This window comes from Henckelia pumila, chromosome 3 (assembly GCF_033568475.1).
Source record: "Henckelia pumila isolate YLH828 chromosome 3, ASM3356847v2, whole genome shotgun sequence".
NCBI lineage: Eukaryota > Viridiplantae > Streptophyta > Magnoliopsida > Lamiales > Gesneriaceae > Henckelia > Henckelia pumila.
The window spans coordinates 179,445,094-179,457,636 of record NC_133122.1 but is presented as its reverse complement, the minus strand read 5'-3'; the positions used below and the strand labels follow the sequence as shown (position 1 = coordinate 179,457,636).

General features: G+C 36.5%; 1 protein-coding gene across 2 annotated transcripts; it reads right to left on the bottom strand.

The window, feature by feature from the left end:
- Nucleotides 1-251: 251 nt before the first annotated feature.
- On the bottom strand, nt 252-9,371 carry LOC140891065 (uncharacterized). 2 transcript variants are annotated; one of them, XM_073299320.1, is made up of 8 exons: nt 8,881-9,371; nt 8,768-8,791; nt 7,729-8,476; nt 5,751-7,084; nt 1,752-1,816; nt 1,599-1,622; nt 1,236-1,308; nt 252-631 (listed from the first exon to the last, which is right to left on the bottom strand). In XM_073299320.1, exons 4-7 carry the CDS (start codon nt 7,081-7,083, stop codon nt 1,252-1,254), a joined length of 1,479 nt encoding a protein of 492 aa, XP_073155421.1. In that variant the 5' UTR covers nt 7,084; nt 7,729-8,476; nt 8,768-8,791; nt 8,881-9,371; the 3' UTR covers nt 252-631; nt 1,236-1,251. The 2 variants fall into 2 exon arrangements, with proteins under 2 accessions (XP_073155421.1, XP_073155422.1); XM_073299321.1 differs by having other exon boundaries at nt 252-1,308; nt 1,712-1,816.
- Nucleotides 9,372-12,543: the final 3,172 nt, after the last annotated feature.

The window sequence follows — 12,543 nt, the reverse complement described above, 5'->3', positions numbered from 1 at the left end:
TTTCTTCCAAAAATTCTGCACCGACACCTCAACTTCAAAGACCCATAATTCATTGAATACTTAACTGAAACGAGCCCATTTTATACCGACGCGACCACACCATCATAACCTAGACTTAGGACCAATCCTAACCACGCCCAGATCTCGTTCAGTTCCTCCCCTGCCCCAAAAACAGAATTGGCCTGAAAGGGCCCGTGTCCTGATTTAATATTTAATGATCAAACAACCAGGATTAATTAATGTAAACAGCGAAAACGAGTTAAAAATTTGCGTTTGGGCCTACAGAAATTTCGGCATGACCTATTCGTAAATAGGACATCCCAAAAACTTGTACAACACAACCAACAATATATACTCGAAAATAGAGTCACAACTCCAATTTACACACCTATAGCCGCACTGGCCAGGACTAAACACATGCAGAGCCGGCAAGGCTCGATCATACAAATAACAATTCAAAACAAAGTCCAAAACTATTTATACAGATACACAGGGCATCACCCCGGCAAATATAAAACTCGCTAAAATGATATATATACATATATATCTGGGAACTCAACTCCACGCTCGCCTCACTGGGTACCACTAGATGACGCTCCACCAGATGCGTCAAATCCCCCTGGATAACCTGCTATGGAATCACAAACAACCACAGCATAAAAAGAAAACAGGGGTCGGACCCCAGTACGACGAACTATAAAAATTACGACAAATATAACTGACATGAATAAAATCAAGTACAATGCAATGAAATGCAATGTAATGCGTGACAGGTATCAATGAAATAGGAATACCAAAAGGAGTCCAAATAATCGTATCACAATAAACTCAGTGGCCACCCGTGCCAGGAACGCAGCAGACCTCGAATCATCACTGCTAATCCATACACGTAGCATCGGAGGGTGACAGGAGCGACCCGTCCAGCCTCATGCTGTCATCAGGAGTGTCGTACGTAGCATCAGAGGGCGACAGGAGCTACCTGTCCGTGCCTCATACTATCTCAGGAGTGCACTAAAATAATGTCACTCGCTCCATGATGACTCAATACATCTCAAGAGATCAATATCAATAGTAATCAAAGGAGTCAAGGCTCAACGTGCTATGTAAATTTATAAATTAGTGAATGCAATCATATAATCCACGTAAGCACATAAAACACATTATCACTCATTACAAAATATTTAATATCATTACATGTCATTATAGACGTCGTAATATAAACAGCTCATACGTACCTCAACCGACACTTAATTACCACAGAAATATCTCAAGTATTTCTCGGATATTCCAATCCCAAATTTTCAGAATCTGTAATTCCAGAAAAATTGCTCATAAATCCTAAAATTTATATTTAATATTAAAACATCCTATCAATAACCAAATATCGAATTTACGACTCTAAAAGTCGAAATACCAAAAATATCATAATCTGAATTTTTCCAGAAAATTCCCAAAAATTCTGAAATTTATATATTAATTTCTAGCACATCTAGAAATCCAAACAGTGATTTAAATAGCTCTAAACTTCAAAAATCCCAATTTAAATAATCTGGAAATTCGAAATAATGCCCCAATAATTTCTGAAAAATAGTCAATACCTCCAATCGAGTCCGGTATAATACCTACAACCAATAATAAATCAAATATCAATTATCGGATGTCAATTGAATCGAAATACCCAAAATTCAAAACCCTAAATTCAACATTATACCTCAAAGCTTGGAATTAAAGGGTTAAACAACTAACACAACCCCTAAACTCCGGCGACGATCGGCGGCGGCGAACGGCGGCGGACGGCGGCAGCGAACGGCGGCAGCTGTGCGACGGGTTTTTCGGAAACTTCACTAAAAATATGAAATATGGGTACCAAAAGATAGCTCTCGTCGCGAGGATTCCGGAACTATATTTACTTTTGAAATCCGGCCAAAAACGAAGGAGATACGGAGATTTGAAGCGATAGGAAGATTTTGAAATTGAAAAGAAACGGAAAAGAACAGACGGGCGAAGGCGGTGGAAAAACAAATGGAGGAGAAAGATTATGCGTTATATATATTATGTATTAGTTTAATGTGTGTCTTATTTTATTCATTCGGGGTTCAAACTGGACCCGGTTCGAGTTATTTCAACTCCTGTGTGCTCTATAAATAACATATTCATTTAATATCGTCTATAAACCGATATTTAAAAATCAATATTTTTAACACACAAATAAATTAATAGAGTAAAATCGGGTCCTTACATTTCTCTCCCTCTAAAAAGAAGATTTCGTCCTCGAAATTAAACACACATCAAACTTATATACAAAGTGGTTAAACATCTACCACTGATAGTACATAGGGAAATCAGAGTACAAGGCATAATTCATAACATTGTCAAACAAATGAGGCCATTCTTGACGCATTCGAGACTCCAATTCCCATGTAGCTTCTTCTCTTCCATGTCTACTCCATTCTACCATAACCAAAGGAATCGTCTTGTTCCTCAGTTGCTTTTCTTTACGATCAAGAATCTGCACTGGATACTCAACATAGCTAAGGGAACTATCCAACTCCACATCATCAGCCCTCAAGATATGAGAAGGATCTGGTTCATACTTCCGCAGCATAGATACGTGAAATACATCATGTATCGCAGACAAACTCTGCGGCAAGTTCAAACGATACGCTAAAATACCAATTTTCTCAACAATCTCGTATGGACCGATATAACGAGGAGCTAATTTCCCTTTACGCCCAAATCTCATAGTACCACGAAATGGTGATACTTTCAAGAAAACAAAATCGCCAACCTGAAATTCTAAAGGTCTACGTCTGTTATTAGCATAGCTGGCTTGACGATCCTGGGCTGCTTTCATTCTTTTCCTGATCAGGTCAACTTTTTCTTTCATCTCTTGAATAAACTCTGGTCCTGACAACTGTCGTTCTCCTACTTCTTCCCAACATATCGGAGATCTACATTTTCTGCCATACAAGGCTTCAAATGGTGCCATCCCGATAGATACATGATAACTATTATTGTAAGAGAATTCCACCAAAGCTAAAGATTCTTGCCAACCGCCACTAAAATCCATCACAACAGCTCGTAATAAATCTTCAAGTGTCTGAATAGTTCTTTCAGATTGACCATCTGTCTGTGGATGATAGGCAGTACTCACGGCCAATTTAGAACCTAAAGATGATTGCAAACTAGACCAAAACTTAGAAGTAAATCTGGGATCACGGTCTGATACTATAGTAACTGGCACACCATGCAATCGCACTATCTGATCAATGTACATTTTCGCCATTTTCGTATATGTCCACGTACGATCATATGGAATAAAATGGGCAGATTTAGACAATCTATCCACAATAACCCAAATGGCATCACAACCACGATTAGATCGAGGTAGGTGTGTCACGAAATCCATAGTAATGTGTTCCCAATTCCACTGTGGTACTTCAAGACTAAGTAACATACCACCTGGTCTCATTCTTTCAGCCTTAACTTGTTGACACGTCAAACACTTAGCCACAAAATCAGAAATATCATTCTTCATACCTTCCCACCAGTAATGGGCTTTCAAGATATGATACATCTTTCTAATTCCAGGATGTACACTATGTCGACTACAATGAGCTTCTCGTAGTATATTGTCTTTCAAATCTATCAAATTCGGAACCACAAGTCTACCATTATAACGCAAACATCCATCAGAAGCAACAAGAAATTTCCCTGACTGACCAGCTGGAGTTAATTCTTTCAAATGATGAATATATGGATCAGTCTTTTGTGCTTCTTTGATTTTCGAAATTATTCGTGGTTCAACTTGTATAGATGAAACTATGAAATGATTACCTTTAGCTCGATAAGTCCATCCTGAAGTTCTCAAATGCTCATGAACTTTAGAAATAGTTAAAGATGCCAACATCTTAGTATGAACTTTTCTGCTCAAAGCATCTGCAACTTGATTCACGTTTCCTGGCTGGTATTGAATATCACAGTCAAAATCCTTAAGCAGTTCCAACCATCGACGTTGTCTCATATTCAAATTAGACTGTGTGAATAAATATTTCAGACTCTTATGATCAGAATAAATCACAAACTGCTCACCGTACAGATAATGACGCCATATTTTCAATGCATGCACAATGGCAGCCAATTCTAAATCATGAACTGGATAACGAGTCTCATGTGATTTCAATTGACGAGATGCATACGCAATCACGCGTCCATTTTGCATCAAAACACAACCCAGTCCATTCAAAGAAGCATCTGTACAGATAACAAACCCACCTGAGCCTGAGAAGGTAATGCTAGTACTGGAGCCGTAGTCAATTTCTCTTTCAAAGTCTGAAAACTAGCTTCACATTCCCCAGTCCACACAAAACGTCGATCTTTTTGCGTTAATATAGTCATAGGCCTAGCTATTTCAGAAAATCCCTTGATGAAACGCCTATAATATCCAGCCAAACCCAAAAAACTACGAATCTCAGAGACATTGGTTGGTCGAGACCAATTAAGAACAGCTTCAATTTTACTAGGATCGACAGATACTCCTTGTGCTGATATCATATGTCCTAGAAATAATACTCTGTCCAGCCAAAATTCACACTTCGAAAACTTAGCATATAATTGTGATGTTCTGAGTTTCTGAAGTACTAACGTCAAATGTTCTTTATGATCCTTCCTTGACTTAGAATAAATCAAAATGTCATCAATGAAAACGATAACAAATCGATCTATGAATTCCCGAAACACACGATTCATTAAATCCATAAAAACTGCTGGAGCATTAGTCAACCCGAAAGGCACAACTAAGAATTCATAATGTCCGTAACGCGTTCGAAATGCTGTCTTGGAAACATCTTCCTCTCGAACTCGAAGTTGATGATATCCGGAACGAAGATCAATTTTAGAATATACAGATGTACCCTGCAACTGATCAAACAAGTCATCAATTCGTGGCAAAGGATACTTATTCTTCACAGTAGCCTGATTCAATTGTCGATAATCGATGCACATTCTCATCGTTCCGTCTTTCTTCTTCACAAACAAGACTGGAGCACCCCAAGGTGATACACTTGGTCTAATATAACCTTTTTCCAGCAAATCTTGCAATTGCGTCTTGAGTTCTTTCAATTCTGCTGGAGCTAATCGATATGGAGCTCGAAAAATAGGACTTGTCCCTGGCATTAATTCAATGCTAAGATCTATTTCCCTTTGAGGCGGAAAACCCGGAATCTCATCAGGAAATACATCAGTAAAATCCTTAACTACAGGGATATCTGAAACTTTCAATTTCTCTTCCTTCGTCGCATCTAGAGCATAAATCATAACTCCTTCATTTCCTATCGACAATAATCTAAACATTTCCATTGCCGATACTAATGGAATGCGAGATTGTGAATCACTACCATAAAAATTCCACTTATTGCCATAATACGGTCTAAATCTCACAATGCCATGAAAACAATCAACCGTAGCTCTATAATTCATCAGTGTATCCATACCCACGATACAGTCAAAATCAGACATAGCTAGTTTGATTAAATTAGTTATCATGATCTTATCCTCAAATCTAATCACACAATTCAACACTATCTCATTAGACATCAAGAAAACACCAGCAGGAGTAGCAACAGACACAGTATCCAATAACGGAGTAAAAGCAATCTCATGCTCATCAGCAAATGTAACAGATAAAAATGAATGAGATGCTCCTGTGTCTATCAAGATACGTGCAGGATACTCAAAAATATAACAAATACCTGCAATAACTCCCCCAGGTGCATCTTGTGCCTGATCCTGAGTCAGAGCATGGACTTGAACCTGCTGTGGACCTGGAAAACGCTGCTGACTCTGAGGAGATGGATACCTAGGCTGCTGAGTGGACTGTCCTGGAATATAAGGCTGTGTAGGAACAAACTGTGGTACAGGAGCATATGGTCTGAATGATGGTCGTCCAGGAAACTGGCCAAACTGTTGTGGCTGAAATTGCTGTCTTCCAGCATTTGGACATACTCGAGACGAATGTCCAGCCTGCCCACAAGTATAACAAGTTCCTGGAAATCCTGTACAATGTGCACTCAAATGATTACCACCACATCTGTCACAGTACACTCTCCCAGATGATCCAACTGAACTTCCACCACGACTACCACTGGAACTGGAGGAACTAGACTGTGGTTTCTTTTTAAATGGCTTCCCTCTAGCTTTAAACCAAGGCCTTTTCGCTTGCTGAGAAGATTGAATAGGCTGATATGAAGGTAAACCCATTGGTGTCTGTGAACTGCTTCCAGCTCCTTGAGGAACAGATGCTGGGATTGATTGTGGTTCACTCCTTAGTAGACTTGCTTCAATTTTCTTGGCCTTTTCTACTGCTTTCATATAAGTAGATGGAGTTCCAGTAGTCACCAAAGTATGGATCGTTCGTGTAAGCCCTTTCAGAAAATGTGAAAGCTTTGACCGATCATTCTTTGCAACATGTGGGACATAAGGCAGAAGAGCAGAGAACTGAGAAGCATATTCAGCAACAGATTTATTGCCTTGCACCAACAGATTAAATTCATCTTCTTTAGCAGAATAATAAGATGGTGGTGCATATTCTTGTGCAAACTGCTTACAAAATACTTCCCATGTGATCTTTTCACCAGAATCAGAAAGTGTTTCTGCTGTCGTTTCCCACCACAGTTGCGCTCGGTCTTTCAGCTGAAAAGGAACTAACTTCAGTCGAATGTCATCAGGATATTCTAATCCATTAAACATATTGTTGAGACTTTTCAACCAACTAGTAGCTTTCTCACTTCCTTCATTGCCAAAGAACTTTTGCGGACGCAACTCCTGAAATTGAGAAATTATTAATCGTATTCCTCCCATTTTCTCAGTCAATTGGGTTACTGGATCAGCCTCAGCCTGAATCGCTTTTCCTTTGTCAGGATTTACCCGTGGTTGTTGTTCCACCTCTAATTCCACATCTTTCGGAGGCTGAACAGCTGGTCGACCACGTCTTCCCCTGACAATATCATCAAGATTTCTAACATTTATCGCTGCAGACTCTTCGACAACTTCCTTCCCTTTTCTACCTCTTCCTCCTGGTGCCATTCTACAAGACACAAGGATTTAAATACACAGGCAAAAATATCTTAACGAATAGAAAACTATGATAGAAATTCAGAGTTCTAATAGAATTCATAAACTAATTCTAAAGCCAAGAACTACTGGTTCTAACAAATACGTTCAAAAATAAGCACCACAAGTAAGTCACGTAAGAACAAGTAGTCACACACATACGCAACCATTTTGTTAGTGTCTAAACTCGAGTGTCCTAGACTCTAATTCGAGCATATCCCAGTATATGCTCTGATACCAAATGAAAGGGCCCGTGTCCTGATTTAATATTTAATGATCAAACAACCAGGATTAATTAATGTAAACAGCGAAAACGAGTTAAAAATTTGCGTTTGGGCCTACAGAAATTTCGGCATGACCTATTCGTAAATAGGACATCCCAAAAACTTGTACAACACAACCAACAATATATACTCGAAAATAGAGTCACAACTCCAATTTACACACCTATAGCCGCACTGGCCAGGACTAAACACATGCAGAGCCGGCAAGGCTCGATCATACAAATAACAATTCAAAACAAAGTCCAAAACTATTTATACAGATACACAGGGCATCACCCCGGCAAATATAAAACTCGCTAAAATGATATATATAATATATATCTGGGAACTCAACTCCACGCTCGCCTCACTGGGTACCACTAGATGACGCTCCACCAGATGCGTCAAATCCCCCTGGATAACCTGCTATGGAATCACAAACAACCACAGCATAAAAAGAAAACAGGGGTCGGACCCCAGTACGACGAACTATAAAAATTACGACAAATATAACTGACATGAATAAAATCAAGTACAATGCAATGAAATGCAATGTAATGCGTGACAGGTATCAATGAAATAGGAATACCAAAAGGAGTCCAAATAATCGTATCACAATAAACTCAGTGGCCACCCGTGCCAGGAACGCAGCAGACCTCGAATCATCACTGCTAATCCATACACGTAGCATCGGAGGGTGACAGGAGCGACCCGTCCAGCCTCATGCTGTCATCAGGAGTGTCGTACGTAGCATCAGAGGGCGACAGGAGCTACCTGTCCGTGCCTCATACTATCTCAGGAGTGCACTAAAATAATGTCACTCGCTCCATGATGACTCAATACATCTCAAGAGATCAATATCAATAGTAATCAAAGGAGTCAAGGCTCAACGTGCTATGTAAATTTATAAATTAGTGAATGCAATCATATAATCCACGTAAGCACATAAAACACATTATCACTCATTACAAAATATTTAATATCATTACATGTCATTATAGACGTCGTAATATAAACAGCTCATACGTACCTCAACCGACACTTAATTACCACAGAAATATCTCAAGTATTTCTCGGATATTCCAATCCCAAATTTTCAGAATCTGTAATTCCAGAAAAATTGCTCATAAATCCTAAAATTTATATTTAATATTAAAACATCCTATCAATAACCAAATATCGAATTTACGACTCTAAAAGTCGAAATACCAAAAATATCATAATCTGAATTTTTCCAGAAAATTCCCAAAAATTCTGAAATTTATATATATTAATTCTAGCACATCTAGAAATCCAAACAGTGATTTAAATAGCTCTAAACTTCAAAAATCCCAATTTAAATAATCTGGAAATTCGAAATAATGCCCCAATAATTTCTGAAAAATAGTCAATACCTCCAATCGAGTCCGGTATAATACCTACAACCAATAATAAATCAAATATCAATTATCGGATGTCAATTGAATCGAAATACCCAAAATTCAAAACCCTAAATTCAACATTATACCTCAAAGCTTGGAATTAAAGGGTTAAACAACTAACACAACCCCTAAACTCCGGCGACGATCGGCGGCGGCGAACGGCGGCGGACGGCGGCAGCGAACGGCGGCAGCTGTGCGACGGGTTTTTCGGAAACTTCACTAAAAATATGAAATATGGGTACCAAAAGATAGCTCTCGTCGCGAGGATTCCGGAACTATATTTACTTTTGAAATCCGGCCAAAAACGAAGGAGATACGGAGATTTGAAGCGATAGGAAGATTTTGAAATTGAAAAGAAACGGAAAAGAACAGACGGGCGAAGGCGGTGGAAAAACAAATGGAGGAGAAAGATTATGCGTTATATATATTATGTATTAGTTTAATGTGTGTCTTATTTTATTCATTCGGGGTTCAAACTGGACCCGGTTCGAGTTATTTCAACTCCTGTGTGCTCTATAAATAACATATTCATTTAATATCGTCTATAAACCGATATTTAAAAATCAATATTTTTAACACACAAATAAATTAATAGAGTAAAATCGGGTCCTTACATGGCCTGCCCATAGAGATCACACCTTACAACTCTTCTACTTGGAGGAAACCATCCCAAGCCCTTTTCCCTTGCCTTTAACTCCTTCCAAACCACCAAACACACCCATGTGTCTTAGGACTTTCCACAAACACTTAGGAAACCCTCAACCTCACTCTAACTCCACATTTCGAAAATCACATGATCATGCACCAAAATGCGTCAAACTCATGAATAATCAATCAAGACCAATGCAAATCATTAAAATGCTTCAAACTCACTTCAATTCCAGCCCTTACACATGCAAAATTTCGAATTCTAGGGCACATAACTTCTGGAAAAATCGAAATTACATCAAACATTCAAAATACCTCATGCCTCCAATCACAAATCACCATACAACAACTTAAAACCCAAGCTAAAACATAAATTCGAAAATCACGCATACAAATCTGAATTTTCAGAGGTAAAATCGAGCCCTACATGTTGAAAAATCATAATTATTTCGAAATTTAAGAAAAAGTTAGGAGCAAGAACATAATAGCTAGCTTGAGTGCCCAAGAAATGCTCATACTTGCCTTGCCTACCAAAAACCCAAGAAAAACGAAATGAGAGGATGAAGGCTGGAAACACTTGACTAACTTCAAGAACAACCTCCCTAGGTGGTCCTCCTCCGACGGCGGTGGTGGCAGGAGGCGGCGGCGGCGGGAGCTTGGAGAATGGGGCGGCCGATCAGAAAAAGAGAATGGGAGAGGAGAGAAGAGAAGAATGAGGCGGCTCTTTGATTTGTTTGGAAGACTAGGGTTTCCCAAAAATGTTTTATTGTGTTTAAAATTGAAGTGTGTAGTGTGTACATGTGTGTGTAAGCATAGGTGTAAGTAATTAAAAGTAGGTGTGAGTGTTGCTTTAAAAGTACAACTTTAAAGTACTACAACTTTGCCTACTAACTTACACTAATAAAATTTCTAAGTTTAAAAACCCCAAATTAAAATATTAAATTGGGTTTTACTAATCCGGCTTTATGAAAATTCTAACTTTTGAAAAAGTTAAAGAATAGGCCCAATATTGCAATAATAAGAAAAATTATTTCTGATACCCGGAAACTTCTAACTTCCGAACTCTCATCTAATTTTCTCTGACCTCTCTACTAAACTTTTAAAATAACAAATCTTGGAATTTACCGCCAAAATTCACCATCGCCAAGCACCGGAACCGGAAGTCACTGCCTCAAAAATTTCAATAATAATAACTTAAAATATTTGAGCACTTAAACTTTTAAGGAAACTTAAGCAATTAAAAAAAATCCAAACAATTAAAATCATAAATATTAAAAATGAATTTAGGCACTATCTTAGGAATTAAAATCAACACTTTAAATATTTTGATGTCACTGCAATAAATGAAATATTTTAAAAAAATAGCAGAGCGATTAAAATAATTTAAACAACTAGAAAAACGTTTAAAATTAGTTTAAATAAATACACAAGCAGTATAAAAACCTTTAAAATGATTTGGATAGATAAAAGAATTTAACTAAATAAGCTAGGCATTTAAAATCATTTAAATGAATAAACTAAATAATTAATTAAAATCATTTAAATAAGTAAGCTTATACCTCTAAAATATTTAAAATAAATAAGTTTCACAACAAAATCATTTGAATAAATAAATGATATTCTATTAACACATAATTCAAATAAAGAATTTAAATCAATTAAACTTAAAAATAATAACCATAATATTTATTTAATTTAATATATGCGAATTAGTAGATTTGGATTTTAGGTACTACATAACCCTTAATCATGTTTAACATATTATTATCTTAAAATGAGTTCTGAGTTACTACACGCACACACGTTGGTGTGAAATATAATGTATAAAAAATAAAAGGTAGTGAGAAAAGTGGAGAAAACATGGGCTTGGGATGAGAAGTTGGATGAGAAGTTGGATTTAAAATGAGTCATGTAAATTACTATATTGTCATTCAATTATTTTTTATCAATAAATAAAATTGAAGGATATTTTACTCTACACACATAAATTACCAAATCAGTTACTATAAGGGGTTGATGCTTTATTAAATGGTAAGATTATAGTAGAGACCATCTAATTAACTAACTTTCAATTAATTTGTGAAACTTGATTTGAAATCAGTGTTCTAAAAGGCACCGTCTAGATCCGCCTATAAGATATAAAAATTATATTTTATAGTAAAACTCATAAATATTCAAAGTTATTTATTATTTAAGTTTAAAAAAAATCGCCTAGGCCCCGCCTAGACGGTCGCCTAGGCGGTTAGGCGCTAGGCGGTGGGTCACCGCCCGCCTACCGACTAGCGCTTTTTAGAACATTGTTTGAAATTATCATTATATCATATCTTAATTTAATTTTCAATAAAACCAAAATTATTAAACAAATTAGTCATTTTAAATGGCTTTTTTTTTTAGCCATTAAATATTTTGTTATTTACCAAATGACACTCACTTTATAAAATTGATATATCTATTGCGTTTTTATGAATATTTGTTTCAAAAAACGTTATATTTTTTTGTATTTTAAAATTTATTTTTATTTTTTATTTTTGTTAAAAAAAAACGATCTATACGAGCATACAGTGCATGAACGAAATACTAGTATAGGATAGATACAAGAGCACCTTATATTACCAACATGAAGTCATGGTATAATTTTGAATTTATCTAAAATACCATTTGTTCTTAAAAAAAATACTCGGTCCTTCTAAACTCTCATTTATCTTCTCACGTACGTATGATCATCTTCCCATTATCTTACTACACACAATTATCTTAGCAAAAACAAGCTCCACTTTATTTCGTTTCTTTTTAAACAAATGTTATTTCTCTCATTATTTTTTAAAACAAAATTTTATTTTGTCACAACTCACACATATCCATGACACAGACAATGCGTACCTCGATTGCTAATGTCCATATATAAGACATCATAAATACTTAGATTTTATGAATTGCGAATATACTAAAATTTATTAACAAACAAATGAGTTTTTATCCAAAAAAAAAAAAAAAAAAGTTTTCAAACTATATGAAACAACGAGTTAGAAAAAGATTCAGGTGAGAATTAAAGGGCTAAGTGGATTTTTTAAGAATAATTTCAATTAAACCTATATAAACCA